Genomic DNA, 25,833 nt, shown 5'->3' with positions numbered 1-25,833 from the left:
TACTGCAGGCTGATAAATCCCAAAGAAATCCATTCCACACAGAAACCTTTCTGGTTCTGGGGTGAGCCATTGCAATCATTCAGTGTGGGTAGTGAAATTGGTACCTTCCCTCGCCCCTTTTCTGATATGTGAATTTTTCACAGGAGCCAAGACAGGGCTGCAGTTCAGTCTTCCAGGGAATCTCTTTGTGAAATTCAAAGGCCTGAGTGCCCTAAATGACAGCTGAGCTGAGCTCTCAGTGCTCATTTGCATGATTTTATAACAAAATCACAATAACAGATTTAAATAAAGAGATAGGAAGGGAGAGACCAAGATTGAGGTTAGTCTGAATATGCCTTTAGTGCAAAAAACAAGTAATCAGGTAGGAGAAGAGGTACCAAGAGCATCCATTGGGTTGTGTTTGCATGGAAAGGGATCTGGATAAGTCCCTGATGCACAGGGAGGAAAAACTGTTCCCTCAGAGTTTTGGGGTGGTGTCACTGTGATATTTTATGGAAAATCCCTTCACCAGGATTTCTTCCCCTGGGAAGATGGGAAGCTTCAGCTTCTCCCTGTTTTGCTGCTTTGGAATGTGATTTGGAGAATTGTTTATCCAGCATGTGAATTGTTTTAATTTAATGTCCAATCACAGCCGGCTGTGTTGGGCTCTCTGAGTCTGTCACAGGTTTTTATTATCATTCTTGTAAAGCCTTCTGATGTCTCCCTTCTCTATAGTTTCTTAAAGTTTTAGTATATAATTTTCTTTTAATATAGTATCATAAAATAATAAATAGGACTTCTAAGAATATGGAGTCAATATTCTCTGGGATAAAAGATGGTGCCTGTGGTCACTGGGAAAGGAGCACAATTAGCAGAGGGTGCTGTGGCTGACACCCCTGGCACTGACACCACAGCAGCAGAAAAACATCTGGTGCCTCTGCCTTGGTACAACAATTGCACTGAGAGCTGCAAATGGGAGCTCAGGGACTGCCAAAGGGGATTCAAAAATCCCTTTATAAAGTCCCTTTATATTTTGCTCCTGCTGGAGAATGCAGGTAGGGATGGTAATGAGCAGATGGGAACAATTCAATGCCCCAGGCCTGTAATTCTAGTCCTGACTGAGTTGGTTTAACACTTTTGACTTTATAAATTGAGTACAGTAAATAAATCCCATTCCTTACCATCAGTAAAAGATTATTTCTTGGCACATATGTATTGATGTTTGCCAAGTCAAATTTAAAAATATAGGTGGCATGACTTCTATTACTTCTCTGGAGATTGTTTTGTACCCTGTTAATTTTGCTCTCTTGGAACCTTTCCCAGTGTGTCACAGGCACCCTGTTGTGTTCATTTTTTTAACTTTAATACGAAGTTTTTCATCCAATTTAACATTATTTTTTTCTCTTTGATATTTTTACATTCTTCAGATTTTTGCTAGTGTCAGTCTCCCTAAAATAAGGCTTTACCTTCCCTATGTGTACTAGGGGCATTGTGATTTGTCTCAAGAATGCACAAAATTTGTGTCATAATCAGCATCCTATTGCCCTGAAAACTGCTGCTTGGTAGCATTTTATTTTGCTTCCTTGAAAGATGTCTGTATATAGTGTATATTGCTTTAAGTTCATACTGTGTGAATTTTTTACCTTTGAGATTATTTTCATTGATTATTTTGATTATTTTTCAAGAATTTGGGACATTAACACAACAAAAAGCAAAGAAGTATTTTTAGTAAATTGGGTTGTCACTGCTCCTGTGTAGCTGAGTGTCAGAAACTTGTCTCGGGGACTTTTTTTGCTTTACAGAACTTCTGTAGCAGAGAAACATGAGTGAAAAAGAGCCGTGCTGCTTCCTGGAGTGGAACAGCTCCAGATGTATCAGTGATACCTCTGACTTTTCTTCCAGATCATAGAGGGTGATCTGTTTGCATTCCTCAGAAAGAAATTCTCATGGGATGTTTGCCTAAGTTTGTGCTGCTCAACAATGTTAATGATAGCTCCCAATATGTTTGTTTCAGATTTTTCTCATGTAAAAACCCAGCTTGCTCAAAACCAATTACTGAACCTAATGCTTAAAAAATTCCTAATGCATAGTTTTATTGAAAAACAAAACTCTAAGTAATTTATTTTTTTTTCAAAAAGTGACTGTAAGAAAAATAACCTTCTTTGGAACTGCAAAGGGAAGAACTGATCTGAGAATAATTAAGAAAATGTTTTCCTTGAAGCTTCCCACATCCATCTCTTTTTAAGTGAAAGCACAAAGTTTTAAGTTTTCTTTAAGGACTTTTGAAACACCATTTAGTAGAAAAACAGGTCTAGGTTGCATAAGTAATAATAGTCTTGCATGTAAAAGTACTTTAGGATTTCTTGATATTTAAAAAAAAGCAAAGATAAGTCTATAACATCCAGAAATACAAACAAATTGGTATTGAGATGTTCCTTCTATGTTTCCCACCAAGGACATGATGAAAACTTTTTGGGAATTATTGAATGATTGTACTTTTTAATACAAGAGCTGACCAGCACTTAACCATTCACCACCTTGATAAACCACAGCTGTGCGGGCCCATCCTAATGCTCACAAGGGTTCTTCCTGAGGCTTTGGCCAAATTTCCTGGAATCCAGGGGGTCTGCACTCCTCCAGCAGCAGGAGATTCCTTCTGTGCCCTTGGGTTACCATCCAGAGGGAGATGAGATTGGAAGTGCCCTCCTGGCACAGATGTGCACAGAGCCAGCTGTTCACAGCTCTCCCTGCTGCTCAGCTCAGGAGGGCACTGCCCCACTCTGTGATCAGCTCCCTGCTCCTTTCCCCCGGCTCAGGCACAATTTCCATTCCCACAGGGCTGGCACAGGCAGTGGGCAGCTCCCACTCTGGGCTGGAGCTTGCAGAGATCTTGTTACTATCAGTAATAATAGACTGAAGATTATTTCCTTTGGGTTGCGCTCCACTAATGACTTGCTTGTTTATTTTCTTTTGATACAAACTTTCTGTGGCAAAAAAGAGCTGCGATTTTTGGAAGCTAAATTTCTCCAGAGCTAATTAGGTTCATTTTTAATTCAGCTTGCACTTAAGACACTTGTAAAAAAAGGTGATTTCCAAAGGCATGCATTGAAGTGGGCATCCCTTTTCCAAAGGTTGTCAGTGGCAGTTTAATTTCTTCTTTTCAGCTTTGAAAGCATCCCCTCTTTGGGCTGCTTTTTATTTGTAAGACTAAGGCACATCTAAACAATAATTCCATTATTCAGGTTAAGGCATTGTTCCAGCATGTGCTGGAGATTCAGATTGGAAGTCTTATATCAATTCTGAAAAAAACTTGATTTTTTCAGACATCCTTTTCTTTTTCAGAAGCCTAATTAATTCAAGAACAAATTACATCTAAATGCAAAATGCAACTTGCTAAGAAATGGTATGGGTTGGAATAATTTTTAATGTCTCTTTCTCCAAGGTTAATAGTACTGTTTCCCATATAACCATGCATGTAATACCTGTCTTACAGTTTGAAGAGATCATAACACTTCTCATTTACTACTATAACTGTTGGAGGTTTTTACACAAGAGTACTCAGTAGGGTACTCAGTCTTTGGGGAGAAAATTCCCTTATTGCAGTTAGATGATGTCAATTTTTCAGAATGCCTGTAAAGAGTTGTCAAATTACGTTTTACAAGAGAAAATTCTCATAGAAGAGCACTTTGAAATTATTTTTGCCCCTTGTATCTTTGTCTTTTGTGAGTTTTCTTGTACACCTAGAGAGACTGGAATTAATAAAATAAGATCAAATGATTGCTTGGCTTAGCAACCCCAAATCCTCTGTGCACTTTTCCAGAGGTGAAAAATTGGTGTCAAGAAAAAGTCAGAACAACTCATGTACAAATCATACCTCTAAGAGCTCTTTTTGTATTGAGGCACAGGATTCACTGTTTGTATCCCCTCTTTTTGCACGTGTTGTCCTTCAGTGTTTCAGCAGGAGTAGGGTACAGTCTGTCACAATTCATGTTCCCCCTCCCTGTGTGACTGAGAGCTCATGGCGTGCCTTGCAGACCGAGCTCCCTGAGCCTTGCCCTTGCAGCCCCACAGCACACAGGGTGTTCTGGCTGCCAGCCTGGCACTTGGGCTTGTGCTGCTGCAGGCTGGGGCTGTGTTTGGCTGGAAAGCTCCATCAGTGCAGCCAAGCACAGCTAAAGCAGTGACAAGTGGGTCCCCTCGTGCAGGGCTTCATCCGGCGATGAACAAGAGTGGAATCTGCCATCTGCTTCACCTTAGCATGGCAGCGGGCCAGAGCTAAAAATTCTGCAGTTTCTGAGGTGTCTGCCACACAAAATAACCTCTTGGAGGAAGGAGATGCCTGAGCACTCTCTCCCTTGGTGTCCTGACGCGTCCCTGGCTGCAGAGCATCCTGCGCTCTTTAGATGCGGTTCACAGCACACGGGTGCTGCCTGCAGCCAGCCAGGCAGATCCCAGCAGGGACAGCCCCTCCTGCTTTGGGAAGGTGGAGGGTGGTGCTGCACAGCCTGGCTGGCAGGGGGCAGCTCCTGGGGCTGTTTGCAGGGGGTTTTGCAGCCTGCCCTGGGCACACTGCCTGTCACAGCCAGCCCTGGGGATGCTGGAAGCAGCAGCAGCAGCAGCAAACACTTCCTCATTGCTGAATTGCTCTCCTGATTTTGAGTTTCTGTGCTGCCATGGGCCTTGCAGAACAGGTTCCCAGTACAGCCACTTGTCAGGCTGGTGGCTGACACAACAGCCCACGGTGTGGCATGTTCAGATATCCTTTTGTTTATCCCATTCTTTTTTTTTTTTATTTAATTGTTGGCTCTGGTGTGTGCTGCTGGTGCTGTGCTCCTCCTGGGCTGGCCAGCATCTGCAGATGTACCTTGCCCCTCCAGGACTGCCCTTCCATAGCAAGGAAGGAAGTTCCTCACCTGCCAGCAGCTGCTGCATCACAACGGATGTGGACAAGGCATGATGGCAAACGCTGCCACAGGCACTGCAGCTCAGCTTGCAAAGGCTGCAGAAGACTGTTTCTATGAAGTCTTTTACAGTGGGATTCATCTCTCCTGACTTTCTGTTGCCAAAAGCTGATCTTGCCCTTTCCCAGCCATATCTGGAGCTCATCCCATCTCCTGCCTAAAGTAAGTATCTAGAATAGATCAAAGGACCCATCCCTTTGGAAATGCTTCTTTTCCCTCCTCTGACTGTAAGGTGAGCCTGGCTGAGTGGCTCATCTGGATGTGTCTGCACTGAATCCATGTGGGGCTGCCTTGTGAGTGGATGTTGCCATCTGTGTTCCAGGATCACAGGAATCACATCCTCTAGAGACAAACTTCTGTGTATTCAGCTTTAAAACACATTTCTTGTGGGTATCTCATCTTGAGAGCTGTGTTTCAGAGCCTGCTCTCCTGACAGACAATGGCCTTGCAGGCACCTTTCCAACACTTTTTCCACCTGGCTGCAGACTGACAAGAATAAATAGGGAACCCATTGCTGATGTTCATACATTTTTTTCCTGCTAGCTTTGCAATATTGTAATAGTTAAAAGCAGTCCAAATACATGTTGCAGTATGTATAAATTTGACGTTGTCAAATGATGCAAAATCTGCTTCATTCTAATGGTATTCTGGTAAATGAATCTAAGCTTTTTAAAGATTAAAAAAAATTAAAATAATTAAGGCATTAAGAAGTAGGCAAAGATAAATGTTCTTCACCTGAGTAAAAGTATGCAAATGAGAATCAATTTATCTGAAGAATGAGTTTGATGGATTTCCCATATTCTGAACTCTTTTAAGAGAAAGTGAGTTTCAACATGGACATTGTTCTCTTGTATTAAAGCTAAGTTAATTAAACAAGAAATCAGCATTAAACAGTAATGCAGGAACACTACATTAAAATGATCATAGAAAATAACACTTTGTCCTCTTGCAAATATTCTCATGAAATGGTAGAAATAAGTTGTGTTTTCATTTGCTCAGTGAGGGCAAATATAGAGAGCATATAGTTGTGCTGGTAAAACAGAGAAATTGAAACTTTAAATTAAGACCCATAATAAATCAATGCACATATCATGATCACATTAATATGTGTAAAATTCTATCAAGCCAAATCCATTAACAAGTGCAAACATGGCAGATAAAATGACTGTCTGCAGTTAACCTGCAAGCTTCAGGGGGCAATGAGAGAGAGCTTGCATATTTATGTACTTAGCAAGTTTATAACTTCTTTTAGCTTTAATAATGGTTTTTTAGTTCTGACTAAAGGTTATGATTCCATAACTCATAAATAATCGAGTTCATTAAGCCTTTAGCAAATCCCTTAGCGTATTTTTGTACAGAAGACGATAATCAAGGCTCTGTGTGCAAACCACTGGATTGGGGTGAACTGCATGTCACTGCGTTGGAGTTGTGGCACAGAGGGCTCATCCCCAAAACTGGCAGATGTCCATGAGCTGTTCATGCCCTCCCAGGAGCTCAGCCACCCCTTGGTGTCTCTGTGACCCTCCTCCAAGGCACCAAGGAGTGAGATCTGGGAGGCTTCAGGTCCTTGGAGAAGCTGAGCCTGCACTCCCAGGGCTCTCGTGCCTGAGCTGAACCACTCCATGCTCGTTGGGTGGATGGCAGGGAGCTCCCTTTGAGAGGTGGTTGATGCAGCTCCAATGTTTAGAGATCAGAAAAAAAAAAAAAAAAAAAAAAAAAAAGAAAGGAAGAGTGAAGAAAACAAGTTGTTCCAGCAGCCGGGAGAGGCTGGCACTGGTGCAGGTAGGCTGCCAGAGCAGGGGCAGCACCAGACCTGCCTCCTGCACAGCTCCCGCACCGCTGACGGGGGGCAAGTTTTGCAATCACCGTAAGAAGGAAATCCAAGGTTTAAGCCATGTCGTGAGGTGTTTCACTTGTGGGAGCAGGCTGTGTCACAGCTTTGGCTGTGACGCTGCGCTGGCTCCGAGCCTGGAGCCCGGGGCACGGGAGAGAACCAGCCTGACACCGCTCTGACACACAGTAAGTGACTGCTCTGTCCCTCCTCCCTGCTCCCTTCCATTTGCTGGTTACCCTGGTTGTTTGTTCAGTTGTGAGCTCCCAGTGCAGCCTTTCTGCACATCTCGTTGTCACTAAACTTGAAAGGCTTTAAGGTACAATTTTGAAAATTCAATTTTTTTTTTAAAGGATAATTGCTGTCGCTCCCATTGGGAGCAGCGTATTTTATCCCTCTGTAGAAAAACTATTCATTACCCCTAATTCATTAATTAAATCTTTTCTCATTTTTCTTGCTTAATTTTAAATACCACTGGCGTCAATGATTCACTGATTTGCCAAAGTTCAGATTCTTGTAGAGTGGTTATGGAAAATGTGATTGCTCCATTAGGCATAAGAGAAGTGTTTCTACCATTTAACATTTTCTATGAGTTTCAGGTAGACTGTTAGTCTGGAACCATAAATAAATTAAAAAAAAAAAAAATTGATATATTGAAAAGAAAACCACGTCACTGATTGACATCCTGTAGAGCCTTTACCAGAGTCAGATGTTTCACAATGTTAATCATCAGCAAAATACAAATCAATATAGAATGTATTTGCTTTAGAGAACTCTGTCTTTCAGTTCCTATCTTTAAAGACTGGGATAAGTCTGACTTCACCATACTTGAATTATCTATAGCTTACTTTTGAAACAGTTTTTTTTAAATTTAGAAGCTGCTGAAGGTGGTCTAAGGAAGGTTAGGTCCCTTTAGAAATTTCATATGGGGCTTAGTCTGAAATATACATGCTTGCTTTTTACAATCCCCTCCTACTGGAGTAGGATTTGGAACTAAAATTTACAAAAATCAAGTTAGAGTCCTTACGAAGCTTTATATCTTTTTATGAGACATTAGTGCCTATTTTCAGTGGTTAGGAGGAACTTCTAGGGGGTTGTTGGGTTTCTAAGCTTGCTGTCCTTTCTGGCATAGGTGGGCATTTCCCAGGGAACCCAGGCAGCCCTGGGCATCTTGCTGGGGAGAGAGGAACTCCTCAGAGGAACCTGGTGATGTTTTTGGAGTGTCCAGTGACCCTGCCACATCCCCACAACCTCGGTGCCAAAAATCCCCCACAGCACCTGAGTGGGCTCCGCTCATGGGTCAGCTGGCCTCAGGGCCTGAGGAGGGAAACCTGGAAAGTTCCCATGTGGCTGAAACAGCGTGGCATGTTTGAGATTCCAGCGTCTTGTGGGGAAAATGTTACTGGCCAATTTCTTGATATATTCTATACTCCTTTAATATATGTGCATATGTGTATGTAGGAGCTAACTGGTTGATTTTGGTACTGTTGCACCAGTTTTGCAACTGACAAACTTGGAAGTTTTTTTAAAAACTTATTATCATTCCAGATATCTCAATATTAGCTGCTTTCCCCTGATCAGCTTAATCTACACCAACTAACATAGCTGACTCCTTGAATCAGAGTCAGCTTTTAAACTTTAAACTTTATCAGTATTATTAAAATATGTACATTTATCATCTGTCCTGCAGAAACTTGTGAAGGCTTGTGAGCTTACAGATAGTCATTATTTGTTTCTTTTAATCAGTGCTCTCTTTCCCCTTAATACATCTTTATCTACCATACTGCTCACCCTGTTTTCTCCTCTGTCATCATTTCTGGTCTGAGTCTACAAATATTTATCCAATAAATAATGTTATTCATTCAAATGCTGACAGAATGGTAGTGTTCACTAAGAAAATCCTCAGAAATATAATAGCAGAAGCTTACTGGATCACACCAAAGGTCCATTTATTCTGGAACAGTGATCAAAAATGGATATCTCAGAAAGGACTGGCTCAAGTGTGGTGAAGGTCTTTTTCTGACAAACTGTCCCAGCCTCCAGCTGCCTGGGGACTTTCCTTTTCCACAGAGGTTTCTAAAAACCTTCAGTGATTTATCCATAACTTTTCCATCTGTCCAAGAAAGTTCTGGAGCCTTTAAAAAGCAGATGTCACAAATCAGGTGCACCAGTCCTTAATTAGTTGCAGTAGTTACTATGAGCACTCTTTAATGATTGTTCAAAGATGAGAAAAGATTCAATGAGCAGATATCTCAAGCAGTGTCTCACCACTGAGTATGTCTGAAAAACATTGGAAATGCAGTTCTTATGCCAATAATAGTTAAACATAGCAGTATTTTTCAAACAGGAGACATTTCAGACCTGGGGAAGGAAAACCATGGACAGACCAATCACTGCTGGCCAGCTTAAAGAAAAATCCCTGTTCCAGGACAGCGATGGCAGTGCAGCTCCTGCCAAGACTCTGTGCCATAACTGTTCAAAGCTAAAGGTATGGAAGAACCTCCACCACATAATTTCTCTGGAACACTGAATTTTCATTTGAAGTCCTATCAAAACTCAGTCAGTTATGTATGGCACTGTTTGGTGCTATATGTGGTAGGGAAAATGCTCTGGGCTGCACCCACAGGCGGTTGGAAGGGATTTGGGCAGCAGGGAGGGAGAGATTCTGCCCTGCCCTGCTGAAACTCCACCTGCAGAGCTGCCTCCAGCTCTGGGGTCCCACCAGGAAGGACAGGGAGCTGCTGGAGCCAGCCTAGAGGAGGGACACAGAGGGAAAGGCTGCAGAATTGGGGCTGGAGAGGAGAAGGCTCAGGGCTCACCTCCTTGTGGCCCTCCAGTACCTGAAGGAGCTAACAAGGAAGATGAAAAGAGAATATTGACAAGGGGGAATGGCTTCAAACTGACAGAGAGTGGGTTTAAATGGGATATTAGGGAGAAATTCTTCACTGTGAGGGTGATGAGGCCCTGGCACAGGCTGCCCGCAGAATCTGTGGCTGCCCCATCCCAGGAAGATCCAAGACCAGGCTGGATGGGGCTCTGAGCACCCTGGTCTGGTAGAAGGTGTCTCTGCCCATGGCAGGTGGTGATCTTTAATATGATCTAAAGGTCTAAAGAAGATCTAAAGATGATCTTTAAGATCCCTTCCAACCCAACCCATTCTTATTCTGTGGTTGTGATTCCAAGCATACAGAAGTTAAATATGCTCAGAAGTTGAAAAATGAGGCCATATTTTGCGAACAATTCATTTAGAGGTGTGCTATAGTCACAGTAGTAATTGCAGATATATATTTTTACTCATGTTTTTTAGAACAGGAGAAGGAGAGGTAATAAGATATAAGTACCAGATATGAGTATGTGATATAAGTACCAGAAATAAGCAACAAGTTTTTCCTAAGGAAGAAGTTTTTCCTATGGAAAACTTCAAGTTTTTCCTAGGGAAGGAAACAGCTGGACCAATAAGTACTAGAAAGTTAGAAGGTGCATACCATCAATGTCAATTTTCCTTTTCTTTGAAGAAGCAGAGGTTTTGGAGGCCACCCTAAAAAGAGAAAGTAAAATCTGTTTTAATTATAACAATAGGAAGATTCTCCTCATAGAGAATTAGAAAGCAAAGCATATGATTTTTGTGCTTCTTGACTGGGTTGCTCAGGCATCCAGCTGTAAAGCAAAAACTGTTACTTTGTAAACTCAATTATTTTCTCTCTTCAGATATTTCTTGGAGCTCTAGCTTTTACCTTTTTTGCCAAAGGATTGTCTGGAAGCTACATGAAGAGCATGTCCAGTCAAATTGAAAGGAGATTTGAAATCTCATCATCAATTGTTGGCATTATTGATGGCAGCTTTGAGATAGGTATATGTACTTCAAAAGTGGATCAGTGCTTCTCAGTACTCTTTCACCCCCCAAAAACCTATATTTTTTGTGCTTGCTCTCTCTCCTTTTGATGCAGGTAACTTGATGGTGATGGTGTTGGTGAGCTACCTTGGACCAAGAGTTCATAGGCCAAAAATAATTGCTGTTGGGTGTCTCATCATGTCTGTAGGAGCTTTTTTGTCAGTGATGCCTCAGTTCCTAATGGGACGGTAAATATGGAGACCTTTCATGTTGTGCACTAATGGAACTTGATCACACAAAGTAGTTTTTAAAGCATGCATCTGAGTTAAAAGCCTGGCAGTAGTAGTTTGTTCCAGCTATTCCAACAGGAAAATGGGTGGATTTTAAAATATTGGCATTCTGATTTCCTCTCTGAAAGCTTACCTCTTGCTACAGGTAAGCAGGAGAGAAACCTCAAATTTCTACAGAACTTATACATAACTAAGGATAAAGTGGGTTGAATTTTCCACCTGGGATGGATAGAAATAGAAATAGAATTTTTTAAACTGTGTTTCCTTTTTTATATTTAAGCAAACTGTAATTAGATCTTGGTGGTAAAGGTTTCTTTCTCCATGGTGGCTACTCATGATAACCCCTTTAAAATGCTGAAGGTTTTAATCTAAACTTGGGGAGAATTAAATGTCTAAATACCCCATCCCCATTTAAGATATAACACATAATTGTCAGATGCAGGTCCTACCCTTCCAATCCTTTGGCATCCTTGCATCTGCTACAAAGGTAAGAAAGAGGTGCCATTATGGAAAAACACAGATGTTGATGAACTCTGCCTCTGTCCTGCACTCTGAAAAATGATCTGTGGGGGCAGATTTGTTGCTCTTTATCTCAGGAAAATATTAGGGTTAGAATCATCAGAGCATTTGAAAATGGTATGGAGATACCCATTTTTTTTTTTAAGCAAAGCACTGGGAATGGGGTCTCCTTTACTTTGTGTGTGTGAGACAGGAATGAACACATGTGAACAGGGCTCAGACACGCTTCCTGCAGAGCAAAGTCCTTCATGTGTCAGTTGTATTTCACACAGTTGTTTTCCAGTTACAATTATGAAAGGATAACTGTTAGTGTGGACAACTCCTCCGCGAGTGTGTCAGCTTGCTCCCCAGGGTCTGGGGGCCCTCCAGCCACAGATGCTCCAGAAACACTCAGCACAGTGATAAATGCTGGTAAGATAAAGCTCTGATGCTGAATTCTCTTCAGCTTGTCCCTGTTGTGAACCCTTTTTTACTGGAAAGCAGTAAAACCCCTGCTAGAAACCATGATGTATATAAACCCACCCTATAATGATTGTTAATCCCCATATTTTATCTTATTTTACTGCTGCTGTAAAGCATTGACAGAATTATGTTCACAGAAACATAAATGTTTATGGTCTGCAGGATGTGAGAAAACAACAAATTCCTATCTGTGGCTTTTTGTGTTGGTGGGGAACCTCCTACGTGGAATTGGGGAAGCACCAATTATGCCTCTGGGAGTTTCATATATTGATGATTTTTCTAAAGAAGAAAATTCAGCATTTTACATAGGTAATGTACAAATGAACCATTTTTATGCTAGATATTCTGTTCTTTAACATTTCTATAGTCAAGCAACAAAAGAAACTCAACAAAAGAAATTATCTGGATAACTTTGAGCAGTGCAAAAAACACCAAGCAGTGTAAAGGAGGTCTCATATTTATTCCCTAGGGATAACTCCAGGATGGCCTTTTTGCTTTCCCAGAGGAGCTTCTGTGATGAAGAGAAGCACAATCAAATACTCATTTCCCCGAAGTATAAAGTCATATCTGTCTTATCTGGCACATCAACTTCAGTACCACATCTTCAGAGAACCGAATTCCTTCTGATCACTATTTCACAGATAAGGGAATGATCCTGAACGTGAGGATCTCTAATGAAGTCACAATTAACCACAGCAATGTGAATGTGTTTCAGGAGCTCTTACCTGGCTTTTTGAATTTCACATTTCACTTCCAGTTGAAAGCTTTTTAAAGTCACTCTCTGGTGAAGGATAAACAACACCTTGTCAGGGTGTTGTAACAAATCCTTTCTAATTGGGGTTTTGATCTTGTTTTGACAGCACCTATTGCCCAAGACAGAGAGACTTACACCCAGGCTAATTAATTTGTTGGCAAACCAATTTATTGGCAAACCAATTTATTAGCATGGGATGTTTGTGTGGCCTGAAGTCAAGTTGGTGAAACTGAACTGGTCAGAAAGACATTAAGACACAGTTTCAGGAAGAGCACAGCATGTGATGCTACAGGGTAAGGCCATGGCCAATGTCTTCATTTGGGAATGAGGAAATCTGCAGGGTGAAGAAAATGCAAGAAATGTGTCAAAAGCAAGCATTCCACTCAGCAGTTATCCAAAATATTTGTAATCTCCTCTGAGCTTCTGATTGAAGGTATTTTAAAAAGTTTAGCTGAATTTTGTTCTTGTCAGAATTTAATGTGGGAGAGATTGAGACAGGTTGGGGACTACTGGGCAAGTGGGATCAAAAAGATAAAGTAAACATGGATTCAGCCAAAATGGAAATTCATTTACATCAGAGAAATAAAATATGTAGTTTGCAGTTTATAAAATATTTCATTTTTACATTCAGAATAGCAGTTTTCAGTCACTTATTTCATTTTGGTGGACTGAACCACTTTGTAAAAAATGTGGAAGTTAAAACAGTCTTTCTGTGGAACAGGACTTCCTTTTCTTGGCTAACTTCAATTCTTTTCTGAATCTTATTTTTCATCATCTGGCTGAATCAATTAATAATCAGTGTTCTTTTAAAGCACAAACATAAAAAATAAAGTCCTATAATAAAAAGGTCAGTCAAACCTTGCTGATGGATTTTGAGCATTAATCTCACTGTTTTACCCTGAACAAGAAGTTTCAGCTTTGTCTCTCCTTTTTCCTTTGTCCTTTATGTTTTGTTGAGTAAGAACATAAATTATTTGGAGGCAGAGACAGCATTTTCTTAATGGAATGAACTAAAATAATTTTGGTAGAGTTGTGGTGACAGCAATAACACTAGAGTTGCCATGGGAAGAAACAGAAAATTTAGCATATTTATTAAGATGTAACAAGTTATTACAGAAGTTCTGAGTGATAAACTGAGCAATCACTACATTCAGAAGCGAGTTTGCAAAACCAACTCTCTCAGGAGGAAACTCTCTGCAGTAGAACACAAAAGGATTTACAGAGCATAGTGCTAGATGTGGGCAAGAACTTACAGACATTTGGTAAAGAATTCCTTCTTTTCCTATGGAATGAATCCTTCTGCAACTTCAAGTTGTCAGCTCTGCACTGGAATTCAGGAATCCAAATTACTGAGTAGTTTGTAGTTTGATCCTATTACCTGCTCACAACAAAATTTCAACAGAGCAACACAAAGTGGTGAGGGAGCGTGAGAACCTATCATTGAATTATTTAGATAATATTTTATTTTATTTTATTTTTTGTTGATTGCCACTAGCGGTAACCAAAATCAAATTGTGCTTTATTTACACATCAGGTCAGCAAAATGCAGTGTGGGTTTCTGGCAGCCTTCATTTGCTCCTAGGGCTATCTCCACCCCAGCTGCGCTCAGGGCAGCTCGCACCTCAGGACATTCTGCAATGCCCTGCTCCTTCCTCTCTCATTTCCCTGCCCTCAGAGGGGAAGGCTTGCCTTGCCCATGCAGTTTTTTTGCTGTCTCCCTTGTCCTGCAGGCCTGGTGAGATCCTCAGGCATGTTTGGGCCAACGCTGGGCTTCCTGCTGGGCTCCTTCTGTGCCAGCCTCTGGGTTGACGTCGGCGTCGTGGACATCGGTGAGGGACCATGGCCACCAGCGTGGGGTGGCACATCAAGCCAGAAGGTGTCTGGGTGTAGGAACCCCCATGCCAAGAAGCACCTTCCCAGCTCACTGCCCCAAAAGCAAGGCTTCTCTGGAGAGTTTTTCCTGTTCAAAAATGGAGGTTTTAAATTCAGCTGTTTTAGCATGCCTGGAATAGCCCTTGGAAAACCCCCACTGTTTTTTTTATGTTTGCACACACACTCGTTACACCCTTGCTGTGCAGCTGAGAACAAATGATTAATTGAATAAAAGGCCATCCCCCTCTTGAGGGAACGGTGAACGGCTCATGGATATTTTCAACACCTAGCAAAAAGTATGTTCTCTAAAAAGCATGCAGCAAAGTTTCATCTCAAACTTCTTGTTGTTCAAATCACTTAAAAGTCTCTAATCCCAGGGAAAAATTGAGGAAATCTGAGGAAAACCTATAGAGTTTGGGGATGGGGATGGAGGGCACTCTGGGAAATTGAGAAAGGGAAGGGTGTTTTTTTGTGGTAAAGATCCTTTTGCTCACTCTCCCAGAGAGTACTGGAGGATTGTGGCAAGGAAATGCCACCATGGGCCTGAATGGACACATTTATTTTTGACTGCATGGGACTGATTCCCTTCCAGAGGTGGGTCATTCACAACTTATCCAGAGAAGCTGTGGCTGCCCCACCCCTGGAAGTGTCCAAGGCCAGGCTGGATGGGGCTCTGAGCAACCTGGGATAGTGGAAGATGGCCCTGCCCAAGATAGGGGGTGAGAGAAGATGATCTTAAAAGTTCCTGCCAACATAAACTATTTTATGATTCTATGATTTGAATGATTTTATTATTCTATTTATTATGCTTTTATGAATTTATGATTTGAAGCTGCATTTGAATTCTTCATAGGGAACATAGGTAACCTCTGTTCTGCCTTTATAATTATATATATGAGGATATACAGTAATGTATAATAATCTATAATAACTGCTCTGCATAATATTTACCCTATTTTCCTGTCTTTCTGTATTTTATAGATGCCATCAGCATAAATCCTAAGGACAGCCGTTGGGTTGGTGCCTGGTGGCTTGGATTGCTTATCTGTGGAGCTGTCAACTTCATTGCTTCATTGCCTTTCTGGTTTTTGCCCTATTCCTTACCAAAAGAAGGAGAGAATGAAAACTTGAAGATTAGTCACTTGTCTGTTCAAGGAGATCCCTGTAAAACAGAACCCCCAGCTCAACCACAATTACAGTTCTCAGAGGCAGTAAAAGGTGAAATATTGAAATATTATTACCCAAATATTTGCATATGAATTCTGTCTCATGGATTCATTGTGAGCTGAGCATGGACTCACACAACCTTCAGCAAATGCAGGTTTCTGTAGTGCAAACTATCGACAAAAATATCTTTAATTTGTGCTATTATAATTACATGCTAAAGGCAAGTTTCAGTCCTCTCCTGATGTCAGACAGCTGGGAAAAACTTGTGCTGTTTCTCTGAGCACCAGAGATGCTCAGTTGGTAGTTGTGAGGTGATTACAGCTACAATGCCATGGTTAGGAAGAGAGAGTGAGGAAAACATCCCATCCCTCATTGATGAGCAATCCATAGTGGGCAGGCTAGGGTTGGCAAGTGTTTGGCAAGGAAACTGAGGCAGATGTTTGGGAAGGAAACATGGAGCTCATTATGACTACATTGCATATTGGAGAGTCCCTGGATTTGTAGCTCCTGTGTTTGAGCTCAGGGAAGCTGAATTCCTCTCATATAGGAACCACCAGATCCAACCATCTGTTGCTTTTATTTTTATATTTTTATTATTAGACCCGAGGTTCTGTTTGTATATATGTGCACACCTACAGCAGATGTGTTTTAGGCAGCTGTGCCAAGAGCCAGACTACAGTCTAAATGTAGATGTTTATGTTCACTTTATTTTAATGGATTTTAATATTCTAACCAAGGGTCCCAGAAATTATTCCAGCCTTTTTTGGGGGGCCAGGTGCTTCTGTTTTCTAAACTTCACTCTCCTGTGCGGTCCTTGTGTGGTTGGTGAGGGCTCCTGCTTTGGGAACCACATTTTACTCTTGGTGGAGGATGTTGATGCTCTGTGCAGGCATTGAGGAGGTGTGCTGTGAGCCTGAGGAGCCCTGTGCCACTCACAAAATAATCCAGGATCCTGATTCCCAGCTGAGCATCCTCTGTGCTGCTCCTCCTTTCACACCAGGCATGTGTTGGCAATGAGAACTCTCACCTGAGCAATCAGGTGCTGTGATAAGCACAGAATTATAACCTGCAAACGCAGCCAGCAATTAAATCCAAGTTAATTTCACTATCTAAAGGATGCCAAAACAACTCCTCTCTGTGTTTAGCAGGGTGTACAGTATTTCCTCTCCATTGCAGATTTCTTGCCAGCACTCAGGAAGCTGTTTGGAAATCCAATTTTTGCAGTGTTCATCCTCCTCACCATTCTGCAGTACAACTCCCTTGTTGGGATAATAACCTATGAGGCAAAGTTTATGGAGCAGCAATTTAATGTGTCAGTGGCAAAAGCCATCTTCCTAATTGGTAGGTACCTGACTTCTTTTCGAATTCCTGTGTCAAAAAGGAAGCTTTTATTTATTATCTTGCCTTCTGTTTTAGAAGGAGCTTATGTGAACTTTTTTTGGCTAAAAAGAAAGCATGTAGTGGTTTCCTAATTTTATTACTGTATTTTGAAAATGGATGTTAATTTTAGTGTTAATTTTCCTAGTGCTCCTAATTCACTGAGCTAGAGGATTATTAAAACTGGGTGGAAGTTTTTTCATAGTGAGATAAAAACCACACATCAAACATCAGCTGTGAATAAAAACTAATAGAAAAGAAATTTTAAAATGTTTAATGAAATGTGTGATTTTTTTTTCTTTTCAGAGTAACATATTGGTATAAATCTTCTTTTCTTTTGATTACAAATCCAAATTTTATAGGCAATAAGAAACCAAATTATAAAAGTTTGAGTCACTTCATTAATTTCAAAGCTGTTTTTCTATTTGCCAGTTCCTTCAGAAATAAGTACTTAATAGTGTTCTACAAAGAAAGAATGCTGAAATTATATTAATCTTACAGTGATTGATATGGTCTCATAATCTGAAAGGAAAACCAGGCTATGTGAGGTCATTGCAGAACTGATATTGAATTACTTTAATCTGAAGACACAATGTCTTAGTCAGCTACAAATGTGGGGAGAACTCTGTTTTTCCATTCTTTTTTTTTTCCTGAATGCTGAGAAAATTTTACAGAAACTACCAAGAAAACCAATCAACAGTAAAAGCAGAGAAAGGCAAACCCCTGCCAGTAACACCTTGTCAAACCTCTCTGTTTAGCAAGTGAGGGCTGGTGTTTGTGAAATACTGAACAGATTAAATCTAAATGCAAATATTCTCATTATCCAGTCTCAGGTCAAAATTGAATCCAGTGCAGAACCAGATGCATCTTCCTTTTATGTTCCATTTTGGAGACTCTTTTGTAGCTTTCATGAAGTTTTGTTTTATTTTATATGAAGTGTGTATGAACTAAGACATTTACTCCATTTTCTACCAGGAACCTGTACAGGTTTTGTTATATCTACATACAAACAACAATATGGTAAAAATGAATTTTGAGCTTTCTAAAGTCATAATATGATTTGCAAAAGAAAATGGGGATGTGAAATTACTAGAAGGTAATATAAATCTTAGAACCTCAAAGAATCAGCCTAAATATAGGTGTCTGATACCTATTTATTCTAGAAATAGAATACACCTATTTATTTTAGAAATGTATTCTAAAAGAGTCAATGCAAGAGAGAGCAGTTCATATTTTTTTACTGTCTCTTTGCAGGTGTGATACTTCTACCTGTCACGATCCTGGGCATGTTTCTAGGAGGCTTCCTGATCAAGAAATTCAAGCTCCACATAACTGAAATGGCCAAGTTTGCTTGCATTACCTTTATTGTGGCCTATTTGGTGAACCTGCTGTACTTCACGTGCAGCTGTGAGGTGCTGCAGGTGGCCGGGCTGACAGCGCCCTACTCTGGGTTTGTACCCTTCACCTCAGGCTGCCGGGCTCACTTGGCACAGCTGCTGCTCTCGGGGGGTGCACAGAAAATAATCCCAGGTTTTGGGACGGAATTGTCAGCCTGAAGTCGTGCCTAAAGCTGGGGATGGGGAAAATACACCAATTTTATTTTCCATATTTTTTTAAACAGGACATTTCTTTTTTCCTAAATTTTCTTTTTCTTAAATTTTCTATTTCTGACAACATACCTATATATTCTGGCAAATTGCTTAAAAAGATGACATTTATTACAGGCAAATTGAATTTCTATATTCTATTTCAAAGCTTTAATTTAAGGTGTTGTGGGAAATGTAGGACTCTTGTATAATTGACTCATATGATTAAGTAGAAGTTGTTTATTGTTTACATTATATATATTTTTATAGATTTTATAAGCTATTAAGTACATACTTTTAAATATTTTTTGTTTATTCTTTACATTCTATATTTTAATAGATTTTATAAACTAATAAGTATATACTTTTTGATTGGATTTTTTTTTGTTTTTTTGCTTTTTTTGTTTCCATTTCTTAGCGTTTGTGATTGGTTACAGTACAGGTGGTTTATATTTTTTTTTGTTATTTAGGTCAAATTAAATTTCTTTCTTCTATTTCAAAGTTTCAATTTAAGGTATTGTGGGAAATGTAGGACTCTTGTATAATTGACTCATATGATTAAGTAGAAGTTGTTTATTGTTTACGTTATATATGAAAATAAATAAATATGCCATCTAATCTATATATTTTTATAGATTTTATAAACTGGTTGAGTGCAACATCTGATGCCACAGAGTGAATTAAAAATAAACATCAATAGCATTAGAGAATATATATAAAGAGCATTTGGAGTTTCTCCAGGAGAACTGAGTCTGGAGAATTTGACACATGCCAGGGTTGTTTCTGGTTAAGTGACCCATTTAGTTTTTTACCTATTTAACAATTTATATTTTGAAGAGAAGCAACAGCCTAATGAGGGCTAATTCCCTCTCTTATCTTCCCTTCTAAAAGACTTAGAGGAAATGTAGCCCACATGATGTGTGCTTTTGGCTGAGGGAGAAGGAGGGAGAAAAGGTAAATTTTGAACATTTTTACCTTACATTTGACTTCACAGCAAGGATGATTTGTAGCTTGTGGGCTCCTAACACTTTCAGGAAATTGAGCACTGCTAACATGTGCTCAGAGTGTTCTAATACAGTGACCTGGGTCCAGTGGAAAAATGTCAATTGCTGTTTTGGTTTTATGCATTTTTTTTTTACTTTTATACCCTATCTCTATCACCTGGATATGGTAGGATATCCTACTGCTGAGGAAATTATGGTTTTTCCTTGGACCATGTAGAATCTCTATTCTAGGTACGATTTTCTTTTTCTTGGGGTGAGATTTCAAATGCAAAAGTAATATTCCCACCCAGCCTTTTCATTTCCATGCCTTTTCAATTCATAGAAATGTTATTGCTTGATGAAAAATCCCAAGAGAACTTTATTTTAGCTGAAATCAGCTTAGTGTCCATATGACAACTTCACAGTGCAGGTATCTGTCCATTTTGATCACTTCACTTTCTCCATGTTTTTCCTGCATACTCCTTAATATATATAATTTTTTAAAATATAAAATTCCACTAAATAATTCCTTTATTTCCTCCTGTTGTCCTCCAGAATGAAGCACCTTTCCTCCAGCAAGCACATCTACGTGGCCAGCTGCAATGCTGAGTGCAGCTGCAAGCTGGACCAGTGGGACCCTGTCTGTGGGGACAATGGCATCACATACATGACAGCCTGCTTTGCAGGGTGCAAATCCTCATCTGGGACAGGAAAAAATATGGTAAATACCAGGGGATAGGTGACTCCGTAGTAGGACAAGGAACAATGGTTTTAAGTTCAAAGAGGGCAGCTTTAGACTACATATAGGGAAGATATTTTTATCAGCAGCAAAGCCATTTCCAGGACTTCAAATAATCCTGCCTGAGCAAGACTGTTAAAAACACCATGTTTGCAGAAGAGTGTGCAAATGCTTATATCTTCTGGCAAAAGCAGAATTGTCTTCACTGAAAATACTGAAAAAGACAAGAAGCATTATCAGGCTTGTATTTAAACATCCCATCAATATTGTCTGGCTTCATTTCAGGAAAATTGGCCTTCAAACCCATGTGTCGTGCTGACTTCAAAGCCCATTATCAATCCAATGCTGTTTAAGAACACAATGACCTATGTGCATGATGCATATTTAGTCCACACCTCTATTTTTTCTTGTTGCTGCTATTACACATCTTCTTCATGGGATACCTGAGTAGGATGGCTGGATGGCAGTTCACATTTGACTTTTTTAGCTTTGACCCACTTGAAATGCACACAGAGCACCTTGTGTTCTAGCATTGGCTGAAATTAGAACTCCTGCTTTGTGTCTCTGGAGCAGCTCAGAGAGGCTGGAGCATATCAGTGACCTGGCTATCAGTCTGCAGAGATGATTACAGAGGGTTTTTCAGCATCAGTCTGGCTGGTGTGGAGAGTAAAAAAATCTAGCTGATGAAATGGTTGTTTATTGATGCTGAATTCTGAATAAATAAATTCTTCTCATCTTCTCCTTTCAGGTGTTTCACAACTGCAGCTGTGTGGAAGGACAAGGGCTCAGTGGCAATTCCTCTGCAGTTTTGGGACAATGCCAAAGAGAAAGCTGTGCCAAAGCCTTTCCCTATTTTTTAGCATTGCAGACTGCATGTGCATTTGTTTTAGCCTTAGGAGGCACTCCTACATACATGATTATGTTTAGGTGAAATAATTTATCTTACCTTGACCATAAAGCTTGGGAAAAGAGAAACAGAAAATGCTATGAAATATTTCATTCCTGCTGTGAGGAATGGCATGTGGATCAAATTGTGCCCCTGAGGATTTATTTACCTGTGCTCTGAAATCCAACTCTTTTCAGAGGCAGAGCAAAATATCTGTCCAGAAATTTAATTCTAATTTGATGCAGAGTAGATACTTTGGTTATGAAAGGGGGGGCATTATGCTGATCCTGAATGCTGGGTTTCAATTCCAGTGATAGGGATGTTTTTACCAGAGCATTGGACTTGAAATGAGATGCATTGCTAAGCCATAGCCAGTGCTGTTCACATTATTCAGAGAAAAACAGGTACCTTTGTTAAGCCTTGTGGCCTCACAATATCTTCTGTGTTGGGAGAAGTCTGATTCTCACGTTTTTTTGCTCAGCTGACAGAAGCAGAATTATAGCAGGAATATTTTTTTAAATTTTCATTCCTTCAGTTGGAAAGCACTTTACATCCAGAAGAAAAGACAATATTTTGTGCCTGTCACATGGAATTGTCTTTATCCTCCTGCTCATGGGTGAATCACAATGGTCACTGTACATGACTACATAACTTGGCTGAGCTGCTGATTTCCTGCAGTGCTGATTTCCTGCAGTGCTGAGTGCAGGGCATACCTGGGTTATGGACAGGTGTGCATCAAAATCATTGGCCAGTTTTCAGAGCAATGATTTTTATTTTAATTTGTGTGGTGAGAAGCCTTTGGTGGTGATGCTGACAAGACAATATAGTGGTGTATAAACTTCAGTGCAGGCTGGGCACAGCCAGGCTCCCTCCTTCCCCTGTGCCAGCTCAGTGCTCCCCTCTGGGTTTTGTCAATTCTCCAGCTCGCCTGATGGACACAGGCTGCTTTCCACTGGTAGGAACGAGGTGTTTTATAGCCAGGTCACTCACATTTGCTGTCTCTCTGTAAAATGCTCGAGGCTGAGGTGGTTAAATCAGCAAGGACTGCACACCCTTGTTCCTTCTGGTCATCACTGCACAGTGCAGCCCCTCATAAAGCCAGGCTTGAGCTTAAGTTATGGGCCTGAACTGCCTTCTTTTGGTGGGCTTTCATATCCCTGTGCACCACCTCCCAGAAGTATTCACAACCTGTTTTCCTTTGGTTCAAGATGCGTTCCTGTAGATTCTTGCATTTATTTCAGTGGGTGTTGCTCTGTGGAAGGAGACTCTACATGTGAATTTTAACTTGGTGGATGTTTTCAGTCGGGGTTCCAGGGGCTGTGCTGGGTAAGCTACAGCACTCCTGCACTGAGGCATGGGCAGGTATTCTCAGCATGGCTGCAGATCCATTTCTCTGCTCCTCAACACTCTTTTTGTTTCCTTTCCAGATCTGTCTCGCCAGACCTGAAATCCTTTGCTGTTGGGATAGAAGCTTTGGGTGGTAGAGTACTAGGTAAGATTGAATTTCTTTGTGGTTTTCAAGTGGGTTGACAAAGAAGCCAAAGAGGTAGACCAGAGGCAGCCATTGCACTGCCCTTGCTCCAGAGAAAAACAAAAGAAATTTTCCAAAATTTTTCTTTGTAAGCAGACTATGCATTTCAAAATGTTTAGAGGAGCTTACTACATATTTCTTGCTATTTACATATGATGATTACCTAGTATTTACATATTATTATTGTGTATTTACATATCATTATTATCTCTTCAGATTTTTTCTCTACACTTAAAATAAATGAGGCAAAGGAAGGAAATTTCTTTTTACTATTGAGCTGCTTTTTTTAAAAATTGTGTACACAATTACCTGAGCTTGATCATTCTGCATATCCCTAACACCATCCTCCCTTTTGCTGACCATTATTCCCTTAAAGTTCCCATGTACTTTGCCTGTTATTTTGTTTCTTGAGTTTATCTGCAATAAACAATAATTTAATTATTCAGATACATGATCTGCCCTGCATCAAATGAACCTTGCCTCATCTTCCCTTGTTTGCTGATTTTGAAATCTCTGCCTTTCAGAAAATCCCAAGCAGTCATTTATTTGGATCTCTTTTTCAATGTCCATATTTTGCAGAGAATCAATCTTCTGCTTTTGTAGGACAGTTAACTTCAGAAAATTGCACAATCTCCCTCATACTGATGATATTAAAAAATTATTGTCTGTCTAAAAGAAATTCTTCCATTACTACTTAAATAGTAGACTTATTACCCAGTTTCTGTGGAGCAAGTGCTTAATATCATCCCTTTGCACTGCACTAATCCCCTTTTAATGGCAAGACTTGAATATATAAATCAATATACATAAATATTCATATGTCATGGCATGTAATTCCACACCAGGGATTGCAAAAGTTGGTTATATTATTTCTTTAAACAAAGGAAGTTAAACTTCTAATAAAAATACCATTAAAGGGAATTGCTAACATTTCCCTTGCTGGATATTATTAAGCTATTGTTTTAAGTCCATTGTTTCAACTCCCTTTAAGTACTTTTACTTAAGTAAATCTTGTAATCTCAAAGCTGGGACTGGATGTTTAGTCCCATTCTATGCAGGCATAATTAAAAAACCTGGAGACTGACTTCCTAATTTCTTTACATGAGGTTAAATGATGGGATGCCCATGTCTGAGATCATGTAATGAGAATTTTCTTTGCAGGAGGACTCCCAGCCCCTATTTATTTTGGTGCCTTGATAGATGAGACCTGCTTGAAATGGGGGACAAAAAGCTGTGGGGGATCAGGGTCCTGCAGAGTGTATGACACAAAAGAGTTCAGGTAATCCTTTTTGGGGTTTGGGGATCTGGGAGCAGGGACCAGGGTGGACTTTCCTCTTGCCAGCTGTCAGATTAGGGTCTGACAGAACCACTCTTCCTTACTACACCATGATAGGTAAATAAACCAAATCATTTTTATTCAGTCTGACATCTAAAATTGCAGGGTACTGCCTGAAGTAATGAGAATTAGTTCTTTGATTGTAGTCTGCACTGAATAACGAAATAAATGCACTGAGTAACTCTGTGACACTTTGGCTTTGTGGGGTGCTGAAAAACTGTGGAGTATGTGTAGATCTGCAGATTCTCTCCCTCATCCTTCATTTATTTCCTTCCTATTGTATAAGAAATCTCAAAAAATCCCCTTGTGGGGAGGACATGAGTGGCCAGGAGGAGCTGGGGTAGGACAGGGACAGCAGGCAAAAAGGCCCAGCAGGTGCAGCTCCTTTTTGTCAGCCCTAAAACAGAGTCTGCCGGATGGCAGCACACTCCAGACATTTCTGCTGGGAGTCTGAGACCTGATTAGAGCCTATCTAGGGCTAAATATCACGAGGTCATTTGCTTTCTGCCTGTTATTTCTTATTTTCAAATGTGAAGCAATACCTAGCTGAGAATAGATGGTTTTGTCAAGCTGCTCTTTATAACCTATTTGGTTCCATATGGAATTGGAAAGTTTTATTAATATAATTGCATTTTGTCCCTTTTTTCCCCCCTAGGAATGTGTATCTTGGGCTTGTTGCAGGACTACGGGCAGGATGCTGTCTCTTGTACATAGTGCTCTCTGTTTTAATTATCAAACGCTTCAAACCAGATGGCAAAGAGATGACAGATATTAAAAATGCAGAAAGCTCAACCAGCAAAGAACCAGAAACTGCCAACAAGAGAGAAATTCTTCCTGGTTCAAGAACCTCAGAGGAGAGTGAGGAAACTTATATGTAAAAAAAACCCCAAAACCCAAGGTCTTTTGTAACTTTGCCTGTGCTCCAGTTTTTCTGAGCACAAAAGGGGTCTAAATACAGACTTCAACAACTAGTTTACATTTTGGGAGTCAAAAAAGTATCTTTGAACATTGGCTTTTTATTTGCTTTACCCTATCTTCTTCCTTTCCTCATCTGAGACAAAAATAAGGGGAAAAGGTGTTCAAAATTTTGGAGAACTCTCCCATCCTCTTGCTCTCAGTCCCTCTCTAGACCAACAGTAGGACAAGCCAAACTTTTGCAATTTTGTCATAAATTTGATTATGCTTGAAAAATTAAGAAGAAGAAATCCACAATAAGCTGCTTTGACATTTTTCACTGACTTTATTTCAAGTCCTCTTGCTCTGTATTTAGTCCTACAGCTCTACATGGACAATCAAGTTTCACTTGGGCTTCTCTGATGGCCTTTCATGAGCTGAGCTCCTTGTTCCAGGCTTGGTCCCCTGAGCCGTGGCCAGGTGAGACCCCAGGGCTGTCACTGAGCACCCTCAGAACTCAAACTGCACCACAGCTCTGGGGTTTGGCTTGAAAAACAGTCAGAGTGGAGAGAAACGAAGTTTGCCAATGAAGTTTTGAAGCAAAGTGTGTTCAACAGTCAGAGTGGAAACCAAATGAAGAAAGTGGTGTATTAATTTTTGCAGCACATCTCAGTAATGGTTTGAGAAAAATTACTCTGAACTGATGCAATAAAGTGATAGGTGTTTAAGTTTCTTTTTTTTTTTTTTTTGTGTTTGTGTGGAGGGGAGGGAGGGCATTTTAAGCCAAAGGACCACTGTATTTGTACCACATAAAGACAAATTTCCTTCCTTGTT

At 40.3% G+C, this 25,833-nt stretch overlaps 1 protein-coding gene across 2 annotated transcripts; it reads left to right on the top strand.

Annotated features, from left to right (window-relative positions):
- The first annotated feature begins 4,987 nt into the window (after positions 1–4,987).
- LOC134417877 (solute carrier organic anion transporter family member 1C1-like) lies at positions 4,988–25,730 on the top strand. 2 transcript variants are annotated; one of them, XM_063155686.1, is made up of 15 exons: positions 4,988–5,102; positions 9,119–9,259; positions 10,480–10,621; positions 10,719–10,851; positions 11,696–11,823; positions 12,037–12,183; positions 14,359–14,457; positions 15,482–15,718; positions 16,844–17,008; positions 18,299–18,494; positions 20,169–20,334; positions 21,101–21,279; positions 22,666–22,730; positions 23,931–24,048; positions 24,761–25,730. In XM_063155686.1, the coding sequence occupies exons 2-15, from the start codon at positions 9,149–9,151 to the stop codon at positions 24,981–24,983; spliced, it is 2,109 nt and encodes a 702-aa protein (XP_063011756.1). In that variant the 5' UTR covers positions 4,988–5,102; positions 9,119–9,148; the 3' UTR covers positions 24,984–25,730. The 2 variants fall into 2 exon arrangements, with proteins under 2 accessions (XP_063011756.1, XP_063011755.1); XM_063155685.1 differs by lacking the exon at positions 4,988–5,102 and adding an exon at positions 6,714–6,959.
- Positions 25,731–25,833: the final 103 nt, after the last annotated feature.

The sequence above is a fragment of the Melospiza melodia genome, chromosome 4, assembly GCF_035770615.1.
Source record: "Melospiza melodia melodia isolate bMelMel2 chromosome 4, bMelMel2.pri, whole genome shotgun sequence".
Taxonomy (NCBI): domain Eukaryota; kingdom Metazoa; phylum Chordata; class Aves; order Passeriformes; family Passerellidae; genus Melospiza; species Melospiza melodia.
The sequence above is the reverse complement of the archived record's forward strand: the minus strand, read 5'-3'. Positions and strand labels throughout refer to the sequence as shown.

Bases quoted from the DNA above. Each gene is read 5' to 3' on its own strand.
- LOC134417877 (XM_063155686.1), top strand. From the start codon at position 9,149: ATGGACAGACCAATCACTGCTGGCCAGCTTAAAGAAAAATCCCTGTTC. The intron at 10,622-10,718 runs GTATATGTACTT...CTTTTGATGCAG, and splicing joins TGATGGCAGCTTTGAGATAG to GTAACTTGATGGTGATGGTG. The intron at 12,184-14,358 runs GTAATGTACAAA...CTTGTCCTGCAG, and splicing joins AAATTCAGCATTTTACATAG to GCCTGGTGAGATCCTCAGGC.